At 47.8% G+C, this 25,310-nt stretch overlaps 2 protein-coding genes across 4 annotated transcripts; both read right to left on the bottom strand.

Annotated features, from left to right (window-relative positions):
* Positions 1-577: 577 nt before the first annotated feature.
* On the bottom strand, positions 578-6,927 carry sesn2 (sestrin 2). 3 transcript variants are annotated; one of them, XM_024441128.2, is made up of 11 exons: positions 6,112-6,927; positions 5,116-5,181; positions 4,825-5,013; positions 4,456-4,638; positions 4,123-4,344; positions 3,904-4,030; positions 3,696-3,808; positions 3,396-3,479; positions 3,183-3,289; positions 2,943-3,087; positions 578-2,820 (listed from the first exon to the last, which is right to left on the bottom strand). In XM_024441128.2, exons 1-11 carry the CDS (start codon positions 6,448-6,450, stop codon positions 2,734-2,736), a joined length of 1,662 nt encoding a protein of 553 aa, XP_024296896.1. In that variant the 5' UTR covers positions 6,451-6,927; the 3' UTR covers positions 578-2,733. The 3 variants fall into 3 exon arrangements, with proteins under 3 accessions (XP_024296896.1, XP_024296895.1, XP_024296897.1); XM_024441127.2 differs by having other exon boundaries at positions 3,696-3,811; positions 6,112-6,926; XM_024441129.2 differs by lacking the exon at positions 6,112-6,927 and adding an exon at positions 5,673-5,837 and having other exon boundaries at positions 3,696-3,811.
* A 2,679-nt stretch (positions 6,928-9,606) lies between these two features.
* Positions 9,607-24,697, bottom strand: matn1 (matrilin 1). The gene is made up of 10 exons (XM_042295421.1): positions 24,413-24,697; positions 20,716-20,900; positions 20,270-20,434; positions 19,751-19,973; positions 14,518-14,640; positions 14,154-14,326; positions 13,536-13,767; positions 12,811-12,963; positions 10,331-10,411; positions 9,607-10,238 (listed from the first exon to the last, which is right to left on the bottom strand). Exons 1-10 carry the CDS (start codon positions 24,510-24,512, stop codon positions 10,189-10,191), a joined length of 1,485 nt encoding a protein of 494 aa, XP_042151355.1. The 5' UTR covers positions 24,513-24,697; the 3' UTR covers positions 9,607-10,188.
* Between the last annotated feature and the right edge of the window lie 613 nt (positions 24,698-25,310).

The following is a 25,310-nucleotide window of genomic DNA, read 5'->3' as shown; positions in this document are numbered from 1 at the left end:
TACGTTTTGCAACGGAAATCGTTTACCATTTAAGAACCAAACGGAAGCAAATAGAACGAAATGGGAAGGGACCTACATGAATTTGTCCAATAGAAACTATCCTTTTCGTTGCAAAACGTTTTCCGTTTGGAGTGAACGGTTTGTTACAAAACGTTGCAACAGACGAAACGTTTTGCAACAGAATGGGCGTAATGAATTAAGCCCTGATTTTGACTTTGAATAACATAATTCATGTAGAAATGGAATTGTCCAAACGCAACATCCGGTGATTTGACATAACTTCGGTGCTGTAGTCTTCGCACACCACTGACCCCATGAATCGACATGTCCCAGTCAGCTGAACCCCTCCTACCCAAAGAGACAGACACACACTCGCTCTCATCTGTCAACATAGCATCCGTCTGTTCTTTAAGGCTAGATCCACCATTCTCTGTTGGGAACTAAGTTCCATGAAACGCCGAATTTGACGTTCCAGTAAGAGAAGAGTATACCCTTTATCTCCACCTCGTGGCCAGTCTTGGAACTGCAGAGGTCTTCAATTATGCCTGCATAAAGATCTGGAACTTCACACCATGTGTGGATTTTGATAACAAAATACATTTTATTGTACATTAAAAAAATACATGAACCATTCATTCAATTGTCTTATGTATGATCTGAAGCATTAAATGGTAACAGCCACTGAACACAGTAGCTAGTACAATAATAGTTTAACACAGTGAGATGATTGATTGATTGACTGGATCAACCTAACTCTATAAAGTGTAGCATTATAACCACAAACATAAAATAGGCAGCTTATTACACAGAGCAGAATAAACACAACATTGACTTATGATCAATCTGAACTGTCGGATTCAGACATTAACTGTGTGTAGTCATGTAGCGTGTGACGGGCCCGTAGTCATGTAGCGTGTGACAGGCCGTAGTCATGTAGCGTGTGACAGGCCGTAGTTATGTCATGTAGCGTGTTACAGTCCGTAGTCATGTAGCGTGTGACAGCCCGTAGTCATGTAGCGTGTGACAGGCCGTAGTTATGTCATGTAGCGTGTTACAGTCCGTAGTCATGTAGCGTGTGACAGGCCCGTAGTCATGTCATGTAGCGTGTGACGGCCCATAGTCATGTCATGTAGCGTGTGACAGCCCGTTTGACATGTAGCTTGTGACAGCCCGTAGTCATGTCATGTAGCGTGTGACAGCCCATAGTCATGTCATGTAGCGTGTGACAGGCCCGTAGTCATGTCATGTAGCGTGTGACAGGCCCGTAGTCATGTTATGTAGCGTGTGACGGCCCATAGTCATGTCATGTAGCGTGTGACAGCCCGTTTGACATGTAGCTTGTGACAGCCCGTAGTCATGTCATGTAGCGTGTGACAGCCCATAGTCATGTCATGTAGCGTGTGACAGCCCGTAGTCATGTCATGTAGCGTGTGCCAGCCCGTAGTCATGTCATGTAGCGTGTGCCAGCCCGTAGTCATGTCATGTAGCGTGTGCCAGCCCGTAGTCATGTCATGTAGCGTGTGCCAGCCCGTAGTCATGTCATGTAACGTGTGCCAGCCCGTAGTCATGTCATGTAGCGTGTGCCAGCCAGTAGTCATGTCATGTAGCGTGTGCCAGCCCGTAGTCATGTCATGTAGCGTGTGCCAGCCCGTAGTCATGTCATGTAGCGTGTGCCAGCCAGTAGTCATGTCATGTAGCGTGTGCCAGCCCGTAGTCATGTCATGTAGCGTGTGACAGCCCGTAGTCATGTCATGTAGTGTGTGACAGCCTGTAGTCATGTAGCGTGTGACAGCCCGTAGTCATGTCATGTAGCGTGACAGCCCGTAGTCATGTCATGTAGCGTGTGCCAGCCCGTAGTCATGTAGCGTGTGCCAGCCCGTAGTCATGTCATGTAGCGTGTGACAGCCCGTAGTCATGTCATGTAGCGTGTGCCAGCCCGTAGTCATGTCATGTAGCGTGTGCCAGCCCGTAGTCATGTCATGTAGCGTGTGACAGCCCGTAGTCATGTAGCGTGTGACAGCCCGTAGTCATGTCATGTAGCGTGTGACAGCCCGTAGTCATGTCATGTAGCGTGTGACAGCCCGTAGTCATGTCATGTAGCGTGACAGCCCGTAGTCATGTCATGTAGCATGTGACAGCCCATAGTCACGTCTTGTAGCGTGTGACAGGCCCGTAGTCACGTCATGTAGCATGTGACAGGCCCGTAGTCACGTCATGTAGCATGTGATAGGCCCGTAGTCATGTCATGTAGCGTGTGACAGCCCGTAGTCATGTAGCGTGTGATAGCCCGTAGTCATGTAGCGTGTGACAGCCCGTAGTCATGTAGCATGTGACAGCCCGTAGTCATGTCATGTAGCGTGTGACAGGCCCGTAGTCATGTAGCGTGTGACAGGCCCGCGTCAGTCATGTCATGTAGCGTGTGACAGGCCCGTAGTCATGTCATGTAGCGTGTGACAGGCCCGTAGTCATGTCATGTAGCATGTGACAGGCCCGTAGTCATGTCATGTAGCATGTGACAGGCCCGTAGTCATGTCATGTAGCGTGTGACAGGCCCGTAGTCATGTCATGTAGCGTGTGACAGCCCATAGTCATGTAGCGTGTGACAGCCCATAGTCATGTCATGTAGCGTGTGACAGCCCGTAGTCATGTCATGTAGCGTGTGACAGCCCGTAGTCATGTCATGTAGCGTGTGACAGCCCGTAGTCATGTCATGTAGCGTGTGACAGCCCGTAGTCATGTCATGTAGCGTGTGACAGCCCGTAGTGTGTATAGTAGAGCAGCCTGTAGTCGAGCCTCCATCAGCAGCAGGTTGACATGGACCTGGAGAAAGAGAAACAGGAAGACACAGAGTCAGTCAGTAACACACCTGACACACAAGAAAGGTAGATACAGATGGACAGAGTTTTTAGCGATGGTTTTGAGTGAGTGTGTGTGGCGCGTACCTTCTCAGAGTGTCTGAAGAGTCTCCAGTAGGCAGAGTAGATCCTATCTGTAGTCTGTTCTGGATGACACGCTACCGTTTTCACAAACATCTTGAGGCCTCGCTCCAACAACACATTCACCTCTCCGTAGTCGTAGTCATCGTACCTACACACACACAAAACATCAGTATAATAGACAAATCCAGGTGCACAAACACACACAGTTATGAACATACAAGTGTGTGTGTGTGTGAGACTGACCGTATTCCGTAGAGGCAGTGTATGTAGTTCCAGAGAGCCTTGCGGAGTGTGTGTGTGTCCACATCCTTGTGCATCGCCATCCTGTTGTAGGTTAGACCACACACAACCTGACAGAAGACAAGACGTCACTCCATCAGTATCAACCAGATATGTGTGTTTGTTAATATGTTAGAGGTGAAGGGTCAACACGTTAAAGGGTACTTGTTGTAGTACCTGGAACTTCTCCTCCAGTAATTGGCCCATGTCTGGTAACAGTCTGTTCACTAGGGAGAATCCATGGTCTTCCCATGAGTAGTCCTATATACACACACACACACACACCACACACACACACTATAAATTGTACATGCATCTTATATGCACACCAACAACCATAGCTTTCCCATGAGAAGTCCTATAATCAGACATGCAAACATTATACACACACACCTCTATCTCTCTCACACACACCTCTATCTCTCACACACACACCTCTATCTCTCACACACACACCTCTATCTCTCACACACACACCTGTGCTCTCATGGTAGGAGGTGACTGTTCTCCTCGGATGGAGAAGTCTTCATAGATGAACTCTGGATCCTCCACTAACCTCAACACCAGGTCAGAGGGGGCTCCCCGTACCACTGCTACACACACACAAGTCAGAAAGAATGCCATGGAAAACAGTCACAGAGTGAGACAGCGTGTGCGTAAATGTGCAGTGGAGGTGTGTGTGTACCAGTAGGTATGCTCTCGCTCCTCTCCCTCTCAAAGCGAGTGATCATCTCTTCCTGACTACACTCCTCCACCTGCTGTTGTAACTCCACCATCCTCTTCATCAATGCCTCCACCTCCGTCACTCCATCCTGACAGAGAGAGAGAAGGAGAGAGAGAAAATAAGTGACTGATTTACATGTTGTCACTTATCCAGCGACCTAGACTGCATCTCAAATCTCACCTCTGGCTTGCCGTCCTCGGGGGCGGGACTGTGAGGGCTTTGTGGCATGTTATTGGATGGTGATGGTGGGCAGAAGGCGTGGCCTCCTATGTGGTCGGGCTCAGGGTGTAGGCCACACCCCCAAACGAAGGAGGCCAGCGAATGAGAGTGAGTCATCAGAACAACTGCGTGGATCAGCTCAGCCAATGACCAACGATCATCTGCCCCGGGACACACCAACTCCTGCAGAAGAGGGGGTGGACGACCATTACTGTATACCTGTGTGTGTGTGTGTGTGTGTGTGTGTGTGTGTGTGTGTGTGTGTGTGTGTGTGTGTGTGTGTGTGTGTCTCACCTGTATGTGCTGTTGTGTGATGAGCCAGGGTCTGTGTGCCAGCAGCTTGTTAAGTGTGTGTAGGCAGCGTATTTTGGGGTGTGTGTGTTGTAGCCCCTCCAGCCAGCTCTCCTCCCCCCCCGCCTCCAGGAACCCTGCACTATGCTGTTGGACAAGGTAGGAACACTGGTGACGAGCTGCAGCCTGGGGAGAGAGGGAGAAAAGAGAATAGAGAAAAAGTGGGAGGGAAAGTAGAGCGAGACAGTGTGTTTGAGGGGATCAGCTTGAGTAAGGTAATTACATAATAAGTCATTATTTGAGATGTAAGGTGATTTGTTGATCAGTGATTCTGTGAAGTTATGGTTCAGTTTAGGCAGTACAGGCTCTCACCATGACAACGATGTAGTGCCTCCAGGGGCGGGGTAGCGGGCCATCCAGCTCCAGCAAAGCATGCTGGGTACGCAGGAAGCAGCTGAGGTAGGTGGGATGAAGGGCCATCACCATGGTGATGTGGTCAAAACGACCCAATGAGAGGAAGGCTTCTATCAGAACTTCCTGATCTGGTCCCTCATCCAAAATCTGAGAGGGAGTCAGAAACACACACAGTAAGATCATGGACAAACGGATACTGTCTCACACTCACTGTAATAGTCATATGCTTATCCGTCCACACACACGTACCACTTGTGCAGGGATGAAGGCACTAGGACCGGAGGCCAAAGCCTGAGGAATCTCAACACCTTGCTCCTGTGTGTGAGAGAGAGAGCGAGAGAGCGAGAGAGAGAGAGAGAGAGAGAGCGAGAGAGAGAGAGGAGAGAGACCATGAATAACTATATGGAATGACACAAATCCGTCACCAACTCAAACATCCACATTTTCTTCAATAAAAACATCCCTCTACAGGGATGTCTCTGTCCCTCTACAGGACAGAGAAGTAGAAATACTGGTTTCCTGCTTTGTGATCCACCAAATACACAACACCTTATTTCTAGCTCTTATTCTTAAGACTGTCATTGTTCTATCTACAGTATGTTATAGCCATGACGCAGGCTTAAGTAGACCCAAACACTTGTGCCAGAGCCATCTAGAAGAGTGAAGTTACTATATCAGCTGCCAGTTACAACTGTCTCCCTGTTAGCCCAAATTGAAGTAACACTGTAACATGATACCTGAGCAACAACTTTTATACTAGGAACCAAATTCATAATATACAACCATCCACATTCCCAAACACTCACCATCATCTGGAGTTGACAGGTTAACTCTGCGGTATATATACTATGTTAACAGCTAAAAACTACAGGACCCGGTAAATCTGTTTTCTTTCAGTAATGTAATGTATCGTGAGCGTGCCGTGGTGTTTCGATAAGAGCTCAACCGGGGCGTGCCCTAGTCTTACATCATCCCGTGCTCGGCTGTCTGATGAAACAAACTGGCAACTGACAGAAGACAGCTGGGAACTTAACTGTCATTGACTGGGGTTATCATCGTTCATCATGACTTCATGTACCTTTAATTCATGGGGACTCCTCAATCCTGTCATTTGATGAGCAACATCACATAGCTGGATCAATGACATATTGTGTAAATTATTTGCTCCACTCAGGCAAAAATGAACGTTTCTGGCAAACCATGTTAGTTATACCCGTCTCGCTGTCTCTGCTGCTCGGGCCCTACCTGTGCAGTCCGCAGTAGTTCCGCTGCCCTCTCGCGGACCTCCTGTAAGGGGTAGGACCGGGAGACCCGCAGCAGCTGCAGGAGAGTGTGTTTATCGAGACGAGCAGAACCGGGTCGGTCCAGACCCAACCGGGACATGACGCTCTGGGTCAGTTCTTCCAGCGCCTCTGCCCTCTCCGCCTCGTCCCTGCTGCACAGCCGAGAAAAGTTACTCGGGTTCGGCAGGAATTCGGGTTGATGATGTCGGCTTTTAGGTCTGGGATCTTCGGAATTGGTGGTTCTACCTCCATTACATTCACAGAGCGCGTCCGTCGGTGGTTCTAGCGCCACCTCTTCCATAGCAACCTGCACAGAACCGTGCCTTGTCCCTAGCTAGCTGGCTGGCTAACGCTGGTTTCGGAATGCTAGCTAGTTAGCATTTAGGCTTTCACAACTCATTCAGATTTCGTCAATTGACCGTAGTCGGCAGTAATCCCCACATATTTTGTTCTCAAATCGACAGATTTTTTTTCTCAAGTAATGACAACACATTTAATTTGAATCTAGTTTGCTAACGTTTCGAGCACGGGGCACATCATTACCGAAGGCTAGCAAGTTGTTCATCCCTGTCAATTTGAATCGGATCAAAACAGCGAAAGCGTCTGCAGCAATATACGTCCATTATATAAGGTTCTGGTATCGAATATGTGACAGATATTCGTCACTTGTCCGGGTGATCTTTCAGATGTGGTGAAATTTGCTGACTTTCATGATCTGTCCATTCGCCGGTATCAACTCGTCTACTTCTGCGTGCCCACTGACGTCACAGATTTTTTTTAAAATTGGTCTGGGGTTTATGGATTCTTCATTCTGAAGGCGTGTTCCCTCACCATATGATAATGATATTGTAATATGCATTAGGTACTGTCAAAATAGTTAACTATGTACATTTGTATTCTTGATTTGTTGCCCATTGTTCCATCTACTTGGATTCTTGCTGCTGTTGAAATTCAAATTATGGGGATAGACTGGTTTTCGGTGTAGAGTTTGGAGTTCATGAAAGTAGTGAGAGTGAGGACACACAGCAAACTTTATTCTTAGCACCTCTACCTTTATATCCTCACCCAGAGGGGGTTGTGTGTGTGTTAAGTACTCCCAGTTAACACTGTTCCTCACACTGTGTCTGTGTGTATTCAATACTCCCAGTTAACACTGTTCCTCACACTGTGTCTGTGTGTATTCAGTACTCCCAGTTAACACTGTTCCTCACACTGTGTCTGTGTGTATTCAGTACTCCCAGTTAACACTGTTCCTCACACTGTGTCTGTGTGTATTCAGTACTCCCAGTTAACACTGTTCCTCACACTGTGTCTGTGTGTATTCAGTACTCCCAGTTAACACTGTTCCTCACACTGTGTCTGTGTGTATTCAGTACTCCCAGTTAACACTGTTCCTCACACTGTGTCTGTGTGTATTCAGTACTCCCAGTTAACACTGTTCCTCACACTACAGGTGTGTGTTCAATTGGGGAAAAAGTTGGAAAATGGCACCGACAGAGAGGGCTGTCGCGCTTCTAGCTCTTAGGTAATTTTGCAGAATTTTGTTTTATTATGTGTTATTTCTTACATTATTTGCTTTTTTTGCATTATTACATACAGCCGGGAAGAACTATTTGATATCAGAGCGGCGGTAACTCATCAGCACTACCAGCATTACGACCAGGAATACAACTTTCCCGAATCGGATCCATTGTTCGTTTTCCAGAGGCCGATCCAAAACAGTGCCGGCGGAGGAGAGGTACTCCGCGTGGTCTTCTAAACTGACTTAGCAGGTACGCACACCACCCACCTTTTCCGAGTATATTACTCACTAATGTTCAGTCTCTGGATAATAAAGTTGACGAGCTCAGGGAGAGGATTTCTTTCCAGAGAGACATCAGGGATTGTAACATACTCTGTTTCATGGAAACATGGCTCTCTTGTGATATACTGTCTGAGTCCGTCCAGCCAGTTGGGTTCTCAGTTCATCGCACAGACAGAAATAAATATCTCTCCAGGAAGAAGAAGGGCGGGGGTGTATGTTTCATGATAAACGACTCATGGTGTGATTGTGATAACATACAGGAACTCAAGTCCTTTTGTTCACACAACCTAGAATACCTCACAATCAAATGCCAACCGTATTATCTCCCAAAATAATTCTCTTTGGTTATAGTGACAGCCGTGTATCCCCCCTCTAGCCGATATCACGACGGCCCTCAAAGAACTTCACTGTACTATATGCAAACTGGAAACCACATATCTTGAGGCCGCATTTATTGTAGCTAGAGATTTTAACAAAGAAAATTTGAGAAAAAGGCTGCCTAAGTTCTATCAACACATTGACTGTAGTACTCACGCCGCTAAAACACTCAACTATTCAACGCTGCTCTGACCAATCGAAATCCACGCTTCAAGATTGTTTTGATCATGCGGACTGGGATATGCTCCCTGTAGCCTCCGAGAATAATATTGATGAATACACTGATACGGTGGCGGAGTTTATCAGGAAGTGTATAGGAGATGTTGTACCCACTGTGACTATTAAAAACTACCTTAACCAACGCCTCCCGGGTGGCGCAGTGGTTAAGGGTGCTGTACTGCAGCGCCAGCTGTGCCATCAGAGACTCTGGTTTGGCCGGTAGGGATATCCTTGTCTCATCGCACACCAGTGACTCCTGTGGCTGGCTGGGCGCAGTGCGCGCTAACCAAGGTTGCCAGGTGCACGGTGTTTCCTCCGACACATTGGTGCGGCTGGCTTCCGGGTTGGATGCGCGCTGTGTTAAGAAGCAGTGCAGCTTGGTTGGGTTGTGTATCGGAGGACGCATGACTTTCAACCTTCGTCTCTCCCGAGCCCGTATGGGAGTTGTTGCGATGAGACAAGATAGTAGCTACTAACAATTGGTTACCACGAAATTGGGGAGAAAAAGGGGTAAAATAAAAAATTTAAAAACAAGTCTTGTATGATTTATGAATTGTTATTATGAGTATTTCTGTTTTTGAATTTGGCGCGCTGCTATTTCAATGGGTGTTGTCAAATCATTAATTAATGGGATTCATTAACGGGATTGGCGCGCGAAGGGATCACTAAGAGTTAATAATGTTTACATATTTTTCATTACTCATCTCATATGTACATACTGTATTCTATCCTATTCTACTGTATATTATACTATGCCGCTCTGACATTGCTCGCCCAAATATTTATATATTCTATAACTCCATTCCTTTACTTTAGATTTGTGTGTATTGTTGTGAAATTGTTAGCTATTACTGTTAGATATTACTGCACTGTTGGACCTAGAAACATAAGCATTTCACTACACTCACAATAACATCTGCTAAACATGTGAATGTGACAAATAAAATTTGATTTGATTTTCAGTACTCCCAGTGAACACTGTTCCTCACACTGTGTAGCTCATGATCATGATGACGTCAGTTGTATCATTCCTTCTCCACTTATATTAACAATGTATACTTCCTGAAATGTCTTTATTTAGGAAAATAAAAACATCATCAGCACATGTATCTTTAAGACCAATCTTATATTAAATTACCTTTATATATATATTCCATACAAAATAGATACCTTCGTATGGTGACAACAGGGGAAAGAAAGAGATGAGTGAGAGATGCAGGGAGAGACACATAACAACAAAATGATCAATGGAACTGATGTCCTGTTCCACTGGGAATGACAAGACACAAGCTGCCTTTGGGGAAGACTATACATTGCGCACACATAGGCCGCCTTAAAGATAGGACCCTTCAGTGTTACAAACACCGGTTCCCTATGAGGGAAGACTTTTATTAACGCACACACAGGCTGCCTATGGGGGGGAGACTTTCAGAGGCACAGACAGAAGATGAGTTACCATGGTGACCGGTGCTCCATCTCCAGGAAACCCAGTGATGGACAAGGTGAGAAAGAGAAGGGTGCTAAAGAGAAATGGGGCGGGGGTCAAAGCTCAGAGGTCATAAACTCCTCTTCAGACTCAACAGGAAGTAAAAACAGGGTGTGTGTTGTGGGGGGTGTTTGGGGTATGTGTGTGTATCCTCAGACAATCTTGTTCTCCAGTGCAACGATCCTCTTCGACACGCCCTCCAGTGAAATCAGAGTCAAGGAAACCACAGCAAGGCAGATGTAACACCGTGGTAACAACACTTTTACCGTACTCTCACACTCTTGTAAAGGATATGTTTTTTCGTTAGTGCCTGTAAGGCTTCTTCTACTTTTTTCTGGAACTTAACAACAGAGTCACATTCACATGGGTCCTCCTCTGTAAAGACAGACAGCATAAAGTCACAATCACATGGGTCCTTCTCTGTAAAGACAGACAGCATAAAGTCACAATCACATGGGTCCTCCTCTGTAAAGACAGACAGCATAAAGTCACAATCACATGGGTCCTCCTCTGTAAAGACAGACAGCATAAAGTCACAATCACATGGGTCCTCCTCTGTAAAGACAGACAGCATAAAGTCACAATCACATGGGTCCTCCTCTGTAAAGACAGACAGCATAAAGTCACAATCACATGGGTCCTCCTCTGTAAAGACAGACAGCATAAAGTCACAATCACATGGGTCCTCCTCTGTAAAGACAGACAGCATAAAGTCACATTCACATGGGTCCTCCTCTGTAAAGACAGACAGCATAAAGTCACATTCACATGGGTCCTCCTCTGTAAAGACAGACAGCATAAAGTCACAATCACATGGGTCCTCCTCTGTAAAGACAGACAGCATAAAGTCACAATCACATGGGTCCTCCTCTGTAAAGACAGACAGCATAAAGTCACATTCACATGGGTCCTCCTCTGTAAAGACAGACAGCATAAAGTCACAATCACATGGGTCCTCCTCTGTAAAGACAGACAGCATAAAGTCACAATCACATGGGTCCTCCTCTGTAAAGACAGACAGCATAAAGTCACAATCACATGGGTCCTCCTCTGTAAAGACAGACAGCATAAAGTCACAATCACATGGGTCCTCCTCTGTAAAGACAGACAGCATAAAGTCACAATCACATGGGTCCTCCTCTGTAAAGACAGACAGCATAAAGTCACATTCACATGGGTCCTCCTCTGTAAAGACAGACAGCATAAAGTCACAATCACATGGGTCCTCCTCTGTAAAGACAGACAGCATAAAGTCACAATCACATGGGTCCTCCTCTGTAAAGACAGACAGCATAAAGTCACAATCACATGGGTCCTCCTCTGTAAAGACAGACAGCATAAAGTCACAATCACATGGGTCCTCCTCTGTAAAGACAGACAGCATAAAGTCACAATCACATGGGTCCTCCTCTGTAAAGACAGACAGCATAAAGTCACAATCACATGGGTCCTCCTCTGTAAAGACAGACAGCATAAAGTCACAATCACATGGGTCCTCCTCTGTAAAGACAGACAGCATAAAGTCACAATCACATGGGTCCTCCTCTGTAAAGACAGACAGCATAAAGTCACAATCACATGGGTCCTCCTCTGTAAAGACAGACAGCATAAAGTCACAATCACATGGGTCCTCCTCTGTAAAGACAGACAGCATAAAGTCACAATCACATGGGTCCTCCTCTGTAAAGACAGACAGCATAAAGTCACAATCACATGGGTCCTCCTCTGTAAAGACAGACAGCATAAAGTCACAATCACATGGGTCCTCCTCTGTAAAGACAGACAGCATAAAGTCACAATCACATGGGTCCTCCTCTGTAAAGACAGACAGCATAAAAAGTCATAAAGTCACAATCACATGGGTCCTCCTCAATCACATGGGTCCTCCTCTGTAAAGACAGACAGCATAAAGTCACAATCACATGGGTCCTCCTCTGTAAAGACAGACAGCATAAAGTCACAATCACATGGGTCCTCCTCTGTAAAGACAGACAGCATAAAGTCACAATCACATGGGTCCTCCTCTGTAAAGACAGACAGCATAAAGTCACAATCACATGGGTCCTCCTCTGTAAAGACAGACAGCATAAAGTCACAATCACATGGGTCCTCCTCTGTAAAGACAGACAGCATAAAGTCACAATCACATGGGTCCTCCTCTGTAAAGACAGGCAGCATAAAGTCACAATCACATGGGTCCTCCTCTGTAAAGACAGACAGCATAAAGTCACAATCACATGGGTCCTCCTCTGTAAAGACAGACAGCATAAAGTCACAATCACATGGGTCCTCCTCTGTAAAGACAGACAGCATAAAGTCACAATCACATGGGTCCTCCTCTGTAAAGACAGACAGCATAAAGTCACATTCACATGGGTCCTCCTCTGTAAAGACAGACAGCATAGTCACATAGGGTAGTGGAGATTTACCTTATGAGCAGGGAAGACATTCTGTGTGTGTGATTAAATGAGAGAGAGAGAATGATTAAATATATGTGTAGTGTAGAGTTTTGAGTGTGATGTGTATTTGTTTAATACCCCTCATCCCCCCTCGTCCCCCCAGCCTGCAGTAATGCCGCCACAGACGTGGTGTTCCTAAACGATGGTTCTAAGAGTGTGCATCCAGAGAACCTTGCAGCTGGTCAAGAAGTGGATCAACCAGATCGTGTCTCCGAGACCAAGGCTCATGTTGGACTGGTCCAGTACTCCAGCTCTGTCAAACAGGTGTGTGTGTGTGAATGTGTGTTGGTGTGTGTGTATGTGTGTGTGTCAGACCTTGACAGATGTTGATCTGCAGCTTCTTAGCGATGGCTGTCATGGCTTTGAAGTCTGCAGTGTAGAAGTAGTGTTCTCCTGTTGGCTGTGATGCTATCTCCCTCAACTCATCCTCTACAGCATTACCCACGCCCACAGCATACATCTTACAACCTAGAGAGAGATAGAGAGGGGGGAGGGGAGAGAGGGAGTGGGGGAGAGAGCGAGAGGGTGGGAGAGTGAGAGGGGGGAGGGAGAGGGGAGTGGGGAGAGAGTGAGAGGGAGAGAGCGAGAGGGTGGGAGAGTGAGAGGGGGAGGGAGAGAGGGGAGTGGGGGAGAGAGAGAGGGAGAGAGCGAGAGGGTGAGAGGGAGAGAGCGAGAGGGAGAGAGCGAGAGGGAGAGAGCGAGGGGGAGAGAGCGAGAGGGGAGTGGGGGAGAGAGTAGGGGAGGGAGAGAGCGAGAGGGGAGAGAGCGAGAGGGAGAGGGGGAGAGAGCGGTAGGGTGCGAGGGAGAGAGGGGAGTGTGGGGAGAGAGCGAGGGGGAGAGAGCGAGAGGGTGAGAGGGAGAGAGAGGGTTGGGTGTTAGAAAGACCATGATTAGAGACAGATACACACACACTTTAATACCTCATGCAGAGTGGATCCACAGTAAAAATAATCGTGACTGACCCTTGGAGATGACTACACATGCATTCACACATCCTTTCACACACACACTTAAACACTCTTCCTTCTTCCCTCCCTCACCTTGCTCCTTGGCCTTCTTGGCGGCGTCTCCGATGTAGTCCTGGCTGCGTCCATCGGTGAACACAATGCCGACCTTGGCGACCCCGGGCCGTGCCCCACTGGCTGGTGCAAAGCTGCTGTCGGTCAGGTAGCGCAGGGCCTGTCCTGTCATGGTCCCCCTCTCCATGTAGGCCATCTTCTTCACTGCGTCCTTCAGGTCCTTCTTGTTGTTGTAACGTCCCAGAGGGAACTCCTGGGGAGGGTGAGGAGGGTGAGGAGGGGAGGACGAGGAGGGTGAGGAGGGGGAGGACGAGGAGGGTGAGGAGGGTGAGGAGGGTGAGGACGAGGGGAGGACGAGGAGGGTGGAGGAGGGTGAGGACGAGTGGAGGACGAGGCGGGTGAGGAGGGGAGGACAAGGAGGGTGAGGAGGGTGAGGAGGGGAGGACGAGGAGGGTGAGGACGAGGGGAGGGTGAGGAGGGTGAGGAGGGGAGGGTGAGGAGGGTGAGGAGGGGAGGACGCGGAGGGTGAGGAGGTTCTGAGTTATCACAGTTAGTCAAAGGTTTCTCACAATAATAAATAAATAAAGTGAACCTCAAATTGTAATCCTGTAATCTCATGTTATTAAAACACACACACACCTGTTTGACAGAGCTGGAGTACTGGACCAGTCCAACATGAGCCTTGGTCTCGGAGACGTCCAGTTTGTCTATGATCTGGTTGATCCACTTCTTGACCAGCTCAAAGTTCTCTGGACGCACACTCTTAGAACCATCGATCAGGAACACCACGTCTGTGGCGGCATTACTGCAGGCTGGGGGGACGAGGGGGGATGAGGGGTATTAAACAAATACACATCACACTCAAATTCTACAATACTCATACATTCTATAATTCTCTCTCTCACACACACACACAGACTTACTCTCTCTCTCTCACACACACACACACACACACACACACACACACACACACACACACACACACACACACACACACACTCACCGCTGCAGCTTTTGCCATCCTCCAGTAGACTGAAGCCCTCCTTGCAGGCACACTTGAATGACCCTGGTGCGCTGATGCATACCTGCTGACAGTCATGATCTCCAGTGGCACACAGGTCCGCCACTGTGTTTAGGCATGCACAACAGACACACATACACAGGAGGTACGCACAGACACACATACACAGGAGGTACGCACAGACACACATACACAGGAGGTACGCACAGACACACATACACAGGAGGTACGCACAGACACACATACACAGGAGGTACGCACAGACACACATACACAGGAGGTACGCACAGACACACATACACAGGAGGTACGCACAGACACACATACACAGGAGGTACGCACAGACACACATACACAGGAGGTACGCACAGACACACATACACAGGAGGTACGCACAGACACACATACACAGGAGGTACGCACAGACACACATACACAGGAGGTACGCACAGACACACATACACAGGAGGTACGCACAGACACACATACACAGGAGGTACGCACAGACACACATACACAGGAGGTACGCACAGACACACATACACAGGAGGTACGCACAGACACACATACACAGGAGGTACGCACAGACACACATACACAGGAGGTACGCACAGACACACATACACAGGAGGTACGCACAGACACACATACACAGGAGGTACGCACAGACACACAGGTACGCACAGACACACAGGTACGCACAGACACACATACACAGGAGGTACGCACAGACACACATACACAGGAGGTACGCACAGACACACATACACAGGAGGTACGCACAGACACACATACACAGGAGGTACGCACAGACACACATACACAGGAGGTACGCACAGACACACATACACAGGAGGTATGCACAGACACACATACACAGGAGGTACGCACAGACACACATACACAGGAGGTACGCACAGACACACATACACAGGAGGTACGCACAGACACACATACACAGGAGGTACGCACAGACACACATACACAGGAGGTACGCACAGACACACATACACAGGCGGTACGCACAGACACACAGGTACGCACAGACACACATACACAGGAGGGAACACACATACACACAGGTACGCACAGACACACATACACAGGAGGGAACACACATACACACAGGTACGCACACACACACGCACACACAGATACGCACACACACACACACATGCAGGCACACGTAGAAGCACACTCGCAGGGGGGTTAGGGGACAGAATAACACTATGTCAGTTTGAAAACTGGAGGAAAATCTACAGTTGATTTTAAGGATCCACTGAGATCTAGTGATTTAAAAGGAATCCGGTAGGATCTACTGGAATCTGATGTTTGTTGTAGAAGACAGTGGATCTTTAAAGAGACAGGTGTGGGAAAGATTGGAGAGATTTATACCTGCTTTAGACCAAATAGCTTTATTGTCCCAATTGAAAATAAATGTGGAAATTGGAATTAGAAAAGGTAATTGGTAATTTCCAAAATATGTCAATGTCAGGTATAGGCTCGTCCAATATGAAGCCATCCCTGTTTACATGCAGCTCCACCCCTGGGAGGGTCATCCAACATGATTGGCTATATACAAGCGCCATTCAAACAGCTAGCAAATGGGCCCGCCCAAGGCTGGAGCTGATTGGAGGTTTGATTTGATTAACACTAGTGGAACACTAATCAGAAGCTTCAGTCTCACCCCTCAGAGGAGGAGGAGTTACTGAAGAATGACACCTTACCCTAGCCACACCCACCAAGTCCTTTGGTGAGGATGAAGAAAAGGACGATGATGGTGAAGATTTCTCTCCAATCCCCCTCCCTCCCTCCGTCAAACACATCCTCTCTCCTTCCCTCCCTCCGTCAAACACATTCTCTCCTTCCCTCCCTCCGTCAAACACATCCTCGCTCCTTCCCTCCCTCCGTCAAACACATCCTCCCTCCGTCAAACACATCCTCTCTCCTTCCCTCGCTCCGTCAAACACATCCTCCCTCCGTCAAACACATCCTCTCTCCTTGTCAAACACATCCTCCCTCCCTCCGTCAAACACATCCTCTCTCCTTGTCAAACACATTCTCTCTCCATCCGTCAAACACATCCTCTCTCCTTGTCAAACACATCCTCGCTCCCTCCGTCAAACACATCCTCTCTCCTTGTCAAATACATCCTCTCTCCTTGTCAAACACATCCTCTCTCCTTGTCAAACACATCCTTTCTCCTTGTAAAACACATCCTCTCTCCTTGTCAAACACATCCTCTCTCCTTCCCTCCTTTGTCAAACACATCCTCTCTCCTTGTCAAACACATACCATCTCCTTGTCAAACACATAATTTCTCCTTGTCAAACACATACCATCTCCTTGTCAAACACATAATTTCTCCTTGTCAAACACATCCTCTCTCCTTGTCAAACACATCCTCGCTCCTTGTCAAACACATCCTCGCTCCTTGTCAAACACATCCTCTCTCCTTGTCAAACACATCCGCTCTCCTTATCTAACACATAATTTCTCCTTGTCAAACACATCCTCTCTCCTTGTCAAACACATCCTCGCTCCTTGTCAAACACATCCTCGCTCCTTGTCAAACACATCCTCTCTCCTTGTCAAACACATCCTCGCTCCTTGTCAAACACATCCTCGCTCCTTGTCAAACACATCCTCTCTCCTTGTCAAACACATAATTTCTTCTTGTCAAACACATAATTTCTCCTTGTCAAACACATCCTTTCTCCTTGTCAAACACATCCTCTCTCCTTGTCAAACACATCCTCGCTCCTTGTCAAACACATCCTCTCTCCTTGTCAAACACATAATTTCTCCTTGTCAAACACATCCTTTCTCCTTGTAAAACACATCCTCTCTCCTTGTCAAACACATCCTCGCTCCTTGTCAAACACATCCTCTCTCCTTGTCAAACACATCCGCTCTCCTTGTCTAACACATCCTCTCTCCTTGTCAAACACATCCTCTCTCCTTCCCTCCTTTGTCAAACACATCCTCTCTCCTTCCCTCGCTCCGTCAAACACATCCTCCCTCCGTCAAACACATCCTCTCTCCTTGTCAAACACATCCTCCCTCCCTCCGTCAAACACATCCTCTCTCCTTGTCAAACACATCCTCTCTCCCTCCGTCAAACACATCCTCTCTCCTTGTCAAACACATCCTCGCTCCCTCCGTCAAACACATCCTCTCTCCTTGTCAAACACATCCTCCCTCCCTCCGTCAAACACATCCTCCCTCCCTCCGTCAAACACATCCTTTCTCCTTGTCAAACACAGCCTCTCTCCTTGTCAAACACATCCCATCTCATTGTCAAACACATCCTTTCTCCTTGTAAAACACATCCTCTCTCCTTGTCAAACACATCCTCTCTCCTTCCCTCCTTTGTCAAACACATCCTCTCTCCTTGTCAAACACATCCTCCCTCTCTCCTTGTCAAACACATCCTCTCTCCTTCCCTCCTTTGTCAAACACATCCTCTCTCCTTGTCAAACACATAATTTCTCCTTGTCAAACACATCCTCTCTCCTTGTCAAACACATCCTCGCTCCTTGTCAAACACATCCTCGCTCCTTGTCAAACACATCCTCTCTCCTTGTCAAACACATCCGCTCTCCTTGTCAAACACATCCTCTCTCCTTGTCAAACACATCCTCTCTCCTTGTCAAACACATCCCATCTCCTTGTCAAACACATCCTCTCTCCTTCCCTCCTTTGTCAAACACATCCTCTCTCCTTGTCAAACACATCCTCTCTCCTTGTCAAACACATCCTCTCTCCTTGTCAAACACATCCTTTCTCCTTGTCAAACACATCCCATCTCCTTGTCAAACACATCCTCTCTCCTTCCCTCCTTTGTCAAACACATCCTCTCTCCTTGTCAAACACATCCTCTCTCCTTGTCAAACACATCCTTTCTCCTTGTAAAACACATCCTCTCTCCTTGTCAAACACATCCTCTCTCCTTCCCTCCTTTGTCAAACACATCCTCTCTCCTTGTCAAACACATCCTCTCTCCTTGTCAAACACATCCTTTCTCCTTGTCAAACACATCCTCTCTCCTTGTCAAACACATCCTCTCTCCTTGTCAAACACATCCTCTCTCCTTGTCAAACACATCCTCTCTCCTTGTCAAACACATCCTCTCTCCTTGTCAAACACATCCCATCTCCTTGTCAAACATATCCTTTCTCCTTGTCAAACACATCCCATCTCCTTGTCAAACACATCCTCTCTCCTTCCCTCCTTTGTCAAACACATCCTCTCTCCTTGTCAAACTCATCCTCTCTCCTTGTCAAACACATCCTCTCTCCTTGTCAAACACATCCTTTCTCCTTGTCTAACACAACCTCTCTCCTTGTCAAACACATCCTCTCTCCTTGTCAAACACATCCTCTCTCCTTGTCAAACACATACCATCTCCTTGTCAAACACATCCTCTCTCCTTGTCAAACACATCCCATCTCTTTGTCAAACACATCCTTTCTCCTTGTCAAACACATCCTCTCTCCTTGTCAAACACATCCTCTCTCCTTGTCAAACACATCCTCTCTCCTTGTCAAACACATCCTCTCTCCTTGTCAAACACATCCCATCTCTTTGTCAAACACATCCTCTCTCCTTGTCAAACACATCCTCTCTCCTTGTCAAACACATCCTCTCTCCTTGTCAAACACATCCTCTCTCCTTGTCAAACACATCCCATCTCTTTGTCAAACACATCCTTTCTCCTTGTCAAACACATCCTATCTCCTTGTCAAACACATCCTCTCTCCTTCCCTCCTTTGTCAAACACATCCTTTCTCCTTGTCAAACACATCCTATCTCCTTGTCAAACACATCCTCTCTCCTTCCCTCCTTTGTCAAACACATCCTCTCTCCTTGTCAAACACATCCTCTCTCCTTGTCAAACATATCCTCTCTCCTTGTCAAACACATACCATCTCCTTGTCAAACACATACCATCTCCTTGTCAAACACATCCTCTCTCCTTGTCAAACACATCCTCTCTCCTTGTCAAACACATCCTTTCTCCTTGTCAAACACATCCTCTCTCCTTGTCAATAGGCCACACTAGAACAGACCACTTATGAGTAACATATCAGACCATATTGCAATGTTAGTCTTTTATAGTATGGCCATCTTATGATTACCATCTCTTTCATTCCCTCTTTCTCCCCCTTCTCTGTCCTTCCTGTCTTTCCCTCTTTCTCCCTCCCTCTCTCACCACAGAAAGCCTCCTGGAACTTCTTTGTGAGTTTCTCGATGACTGAGTAGCTCTCTACGTAGTCCACGTGGTCGTCCAGCTGCTCGCTGGCGATCTGCTTCAGCGTATTCAGGTCTACACGCCCTACGCCAATGGCGTATAGCTCGATACCCGCATCCCGGGCACGCGCCGCCACCTCCTTTACGTTGTCCTGGGGACGACCGTCTGTCACAATGATGGCCACCTGGAGGAGATATGGCAACGATACGACATTAGTTGGATAGACTAGTTGATTAACAGGAACCAGGTTAGGTCACGCAGACATAAAACAGCATCCGGTCGCTGAGACACAAATTGGCGATAAGGGTTGTGTAAAGGCCAAGGTGTTTGATTGAGCTTGCCTGTTGCAATGGACCAAATACAAAGTCCCCAAAATGTAAAACCCACCCATCTGGCACTACAGGCAGGCTAAAGAAAATGTAAGTATTTTAAAGATTTCAGAAAGGATTTGAACCCAGGTCTGGTGTGCGTCTAACCTACCTTGCTGATGTCTGGGGACTTGATGCGGGCGCCCTCAGCCTCGCTGAAAGCTACGTTGAGGGCGAACTGGATAGCAAGGCCGGTCATGGTGCCAGTGGACAGGGGCTCGATCTTAGTCACAGCCTTTACCAGACCTGCCTTGGTTTTATGGGTCTTCAGAGACAGCTGGAGAGAGACAAAGAGTGTGTGTGTGTGTGTGTGTGTGTGTGTGTGTGTGTGTGTGTGTGTGTGTGTGTGTGTGTGTGTGTGTGTGTGTGTGTGTGTGTGTGTGTGTGTGAGTACATCCTAAATAGATTATCTTGGAACTTTTGGGGACAACATAGCGGTGATGTAGTACTCAGGAGAGTCAGAAGGGGGCAGCATACAGAACGTGTGGACATCAGTGAATATCAGGGCAGTTATGGAGTCCATTAAAATTCTATATCTCACCACTCAAACACACACACCTCATTCTTGACACGGCTGGCATAGTTGACCACTCCGACCCGTGTGGCGTCAGGTCCAACATCCAGTCCCTCGATGACCTTGGCCAGGAACACCTTGACCTGCTCGAACTCTGACGGACGCACGCTCCTACTGCTGTCCACGATGAACACCAGGTCTGTGGGGCGAGTGTTACAGAGACCTGCCGCTGGAGGGGGGATTGATTATTATTAGTGACAATGATTACTACTATTCAAATTCCTATTCAGAAAATCTTCAATGGCTGGTCAATTCTGCTGTTCATATTCTCTTTGAATTCAATTGAGAGAGGAGGGATTTGTAGAGGTGGGGGAGAGGACAAGAGGGAGAAGTGGGAGGAAAGAGTAGAAAGGGGGAGTGAAAGTGTTGGGGAGGGGGAGTGAAAGAGTGGAGAGGGAGAGTGAGAACCAGGCATGAGGATGCAAGGAGTGAGGAGAAAGGTAAGAGGGAGGAGCAAATAAAGGGAGGGGCAAAGAGAGAGAGCGAGAGAGTGGGGTATTAGGGAGGGAGGAAGGGATGGATGGTATGAAAGGGAGACAAGATAGAGGGAGCAAAAAGAGAGAGTGAGAGGTCAATGAGTCTGGATGTATTAATCACCCGGAACCAGACTGAACCAGACTGAACCAGACTGAGAGGAAACCTTAGATGATTTTGAGTTATAGATACGATGATGATGAAGATGATGAGAGAGAGAAGATACGTTTTCCAAAAACAGCTCAGTCTACTGTCACCTCAACAAAGTAAAATACACACAATACAGCAAGCTAGAGAGAGAAATAGAGAGAGTCACAGTGAGTCATAGACAATGAGGGAGAGAGAGAGGCAGTAGAGAGAAAGACAAAGACAGTAGAGAGAGAGGGGCAGTAGAGAACAAGGGAGAGAGAGATGCAGTAGAGAGAGAGGCAGTAGAGAACGAGGGAGAGAGAGAGACAGTAGAGAGAGAGGCAGTAGAGAGAGAGGCAGTAGAGAACGAGAGAGAGAGAGAGAGGCAGTGGAGAATGAGGGAGAGAGAAAGGCAGAGAGAGAGGCAGTAGAGAACGAGGGGGAGAGAGAGGCAGTAGAGAATGAGGGAGAGAGAGCGGCAGTAGAGAGAGAGGCAGTAGAGAACGAGGGAGAGAGAGAGGCAGTAGAGAGAGAGAGAGAAAGGCAGTAGAGAGAGAGGGGCAGTAGAGAACGAGGAAGAGAGAGAGGCAATAGAGAGAGAGAGGCAGTAGAGAACGAGGGAGAGAGAAAGGCAGTAGAGAGAGAGGCAGTAGAGAACAAAGGAGAGAGAGAGGCAGTAGAGAGAGAGGCAGTAGAGAGAGAGCAGTAGAGAGAGAGAGGCAGTAGAGAACGAGGGAGAGAGAGAGGCAGTAGAGAGAGAGGCAGGAGAGAGAGAGGCAGTAGAGAATGAGGGAGAGAGAGGCAGTAGAGAACGAGGGAGAGAGAGAGACAGTAGAGAGAGAGACAGTAGAGAACGAGGGAGAGAGAGAGGCAGTAGAGAGAGAGGCAGTAGAGAGAGAGAGGCAGTAGAGAACAAGGGAGAGAGAGGCAGTAGAGAGAGAGAGGTAGTAGAGAACGAGGGAGCGAGAGAGGCAGTAGAGAATGAGGGAGAGAGAGAGGCAGTAGAGAGAGAGAGAGCCAGTAGAGAGAGAGAGGCAGTAGAAAGAGAGGCAGTGGAGAGAGAGAGAGGTGGTAGAGAGAGAGGAAGTAGAGAGAGAGAGGCAGTAGAGAACGAGGGAGAGAGAGGCAGTAGAGAATGAGGGAGAGAGATAGGCAGTAGAGAGAGAGACAGTAGAGAGAGAGAGAGCCAGTAGACAGAGAGAGGCAGTAGAGAGAGAGGCGGTAGAGAGAGAGAGGCGGTAGAGAACAAGGGAGAGAGCGAGGCAGTAGAGAGAGAGAGGCAGTAGAGAATGAGGGAGAGAGAGAGAGAGGCAGTAGAGAACGAGGGAGAGAGAGAGGCAGTAGAGAACGAGGGAGAGAGATAGGCAGTAGAGAGAGAGAGAGAGAGCCAGTAGACAGAGAGAGGCAGTAGAGAGAGAGGCGGTAGAGAGAGAGAGGCGGTAGAGAACAAGGGAGAGAGCGAGGCAGTAGAGAGAGAGAGGCAGTAGAGAATGAGGGAGAGAGAGAGGCAGTAGAGAACGAGGGAGAGAGAGAGGCAGTAGAGAACGAGGGAGAGAGAGAGGCAGTAGAGAACGAGGGAGAGAGAGAGAGGAGTGTAGCTGTACGTAGATTGTAGCTGTACATAGTAGTGTAGCTGTACGTTAGCTGTATGTAGTAGAGTGTAGCTGTACATAGTAGAGTGTAGCTGTATGCAGTAGAGTGTAGCTGTACATTAGCTGACTGTAGTAGAGTGTAGCTGTACGTAGTAGAGTGTAGCTGTACGTAGCATAGTGTAGCAGAGTGTAGCTGTACGTTGTAGAGTGTAGCTGTACGTTGTAGAGTGTAGCTGTATGTAGTAGAGTGTTGCTGTATGTAGTAGAGTGTAGCTGTACGTAGTAGAGTGTAGCTGTACGTTAGCTGTATGTAGTAGAGTGTAGCTGTACGTAGTAGAGTGTAGCTGTATGTAGCAGAGTGTAGCTGTATGTAGTAGAGTGTCGCTGTACGTAGTAGAGTGTAGCTGTACGTAGTAGAGTGTAGCTGTACGTAGTAGAGTGTAGCTGTACGTAGTAGAGTGTAGCTGTATGTAGTAGAGTGTAGCTGTATGTGATTGTTCATACCCTATGTTTAAGCAACATCACTGATCTCCCTTCTCCCCCTTCACCTCCATCGCTCCCTCACTGCAGCAGTTTATACAGCACCTCCTCTAACATCCCACACACACACATACACAACCACACAACCACACACACTTGAACACCTAACTTAACAATTCACTACAATACTTATACCAACGCCAAACTTTCAAGCACACTGACACTTCCCACAAGCAACAAACTCTTAATAAACTATTCTAACACAAAAACAAATAGTTTGAAACTATAACATCCATTCAATGTTCCCTGACTGGCTCAATTGGAGTCAGTATCCAACCACATACAGCTAGAACTCTATCCACCTCTATACCCTAAAGAGCTTCGAACCAGCACCAGCTTGGAACACCAACAATCATTGAGGCAGATTTCTCTGTGTGATTCAATTTTTTATGTAAACTTTATTTAACTAGGCAAGTCGGTTAAGAACAAATTCTTATTTACAATGACGGCCTACTCCAGGCAAACCCGAACGACGCTGGGCCAATTGTGCGCCGCCCTATGGGACTTCCAATTACAGCCGGATGTGATGCAGCCTGGATTCGAACCAGGGACTGCAGTGCCTTAGACCAGCAGCCATATAATCTATCTCTAGAACCCACTCTGTTTGTTCCACTCTACACAGCAGACACCACCAGGAGGAGGAAAGACCGAAAGATGGAGAGATGCAGGGGTTAGGGGTTAGGAAAGGGTACGATGGTTGTTTAGGGGGCTCTGAGGCTAAGTGACTGCACCATTTGGGGTCAGGGGCAAACTGGGGTTAGGAATAATGGGTTAGGGGTTAGGGCTTAGGGGTTAGGGTTGGGCTAAGAGTCCAAGTCAGTGGATCATGAATCTTGACCCATTGTGGAGGCAATATGGGTTATAACTAACGGTTAGAGGTTAAGGGATACAATTAATGTTTAGGTTTTAGATATTCGGTCAGGGTTAGAGGTCAGGAGGTTCTTACCCATGGCGGCAGCGGTGCGGAGGTCCACGGACACGGGAGCGGTGGCATGCGCTCCCATGAGGCCGAGCAGCAACAGGAACAATGGCGGAGAGGGTATCATGATGACTGAAAGATCCAACTGGAACAGGACCCAAAAAGTACCAAAAGGGACCAAAAACGACCTTAGCACCAGAGAAGAGGGAGCGCAGTCCTGGAGCGGTGGCCCAGGAGAGAGTGACTAGGCGAGGAGAGAGAAGAGGGGATAGTGACTAGGCGAGGGGAGAGAGGAGGAGATAGTGACTGGGCGAGGGAGGAGGAGATTGACTAGGCGAGAGGAAAGAGGAGGAGATAGTGACTGGGCGAGGGAGGAGAGGAGGAGAAGAAGAGAGAGTGACTGGTCGAGGGAGAAGTGGAGGAGAGGAGGAGAGCGAGGCGGGACGGACACACAGTCTCCCAGTCACAGCTACTGGTTATCAATGCAACGGCTTCAAACTCAAACCACAGACAGCCACCCTCTGTACCACTGTGTGTGTGTGTGTGTGTGTGTGTGTGTGTGTGTGTGTGTGTGTGTGTGTGTGTGTGTGTGTGTGTGTGTGTGTGTGTGTGTGTGTGTGTGGGGTGTGTGGGTGTGTGTGTGTGTGTGTGTGGGGGGAAATACCTGCTTTGGGAGGACCTACACTGTGTGTGGGCAGGGAAAAACAAATACACCTTGATATGGGTAGACTGTGTGTGTGTGTGTGTGTGTGTGTGTGTGTGTGTGTGTGTGTGTGTGTGTGTGTGTGTGTGTGTGTGTGTGTGTGTGTGTGTGTGTGTGTGTGTGTGTGTGTGTGTGTGTGTGTGTGTGTGTGTGTGCTTGGCTGCTTGGCTGGTGCAACAGTTCAAGGTTGGATTTGGCCAAAGCTCAAATAAACAGCAACAT

This window comes from Oncorhynchus tshawytscha, linkage group LG13 (genome assembly GCF_018296145.1).
Source record: "Oncorhynchus tshawytscha isolate Ot180627B linkage group LG13, Otsh_v2.0, whole genome shotgun sequence".
Taxonomy (NCBI): Eukaryota; Metazoa; Chordata; class Actinopteri; order Salmoniformes; family Salmonidae; genus Oncorhynchus; species Oncorhynchus tshawytscha.
This window is presented reverse-complemented; position numbering and strand designations above follow the sequence as displayed.

Bases quoted from the DNA above. Each gene is read 5' to 3' on its own strand.
- sesn2 (XM_024441127.2), bottom strand. From the start codon at position 6,450: ATGGAAGAGGTGGCGCTAGAACCACCGACGGACGCGCTCTGTGAATGT. The intron at 3,480-3,695 runs GTGTGTGTGTGA...GTGTGTATATAG, and splicing joins CTCCTACCATGAGAGCACAG to GACTACTCATGGGAAGACCA. The intron at 3,290-3,395 runs GTACTACAACAA...GTCTTCTGTCAG, and splicing joins TACTGGAGGAGAAGTTCCAG to GTTGTGTGTGGTCTAACCTA.
- matn1 (XM_042295421.1), bottom strand. From the start codon at position 24,512: ATGATACCCTCTCCGCCATTGTTCCTGTTGCTGCTCGGCCTCATGGGA. The intron at 19,974-20,269 runs GTAGGTTAGACG...TATCTCCTCCAG, and splicing joins AGTCCCCAGACATCAGCAAG to GTGGCCATCATTGTGACAGA. The intron at 10,239-10,330 runs ATATCCTTTACA...CTCTGATTTCAC, and splicing joins ACAGGCACTAACGAAAAAAC to TGGAGGGCGTGTCGAAGAGG.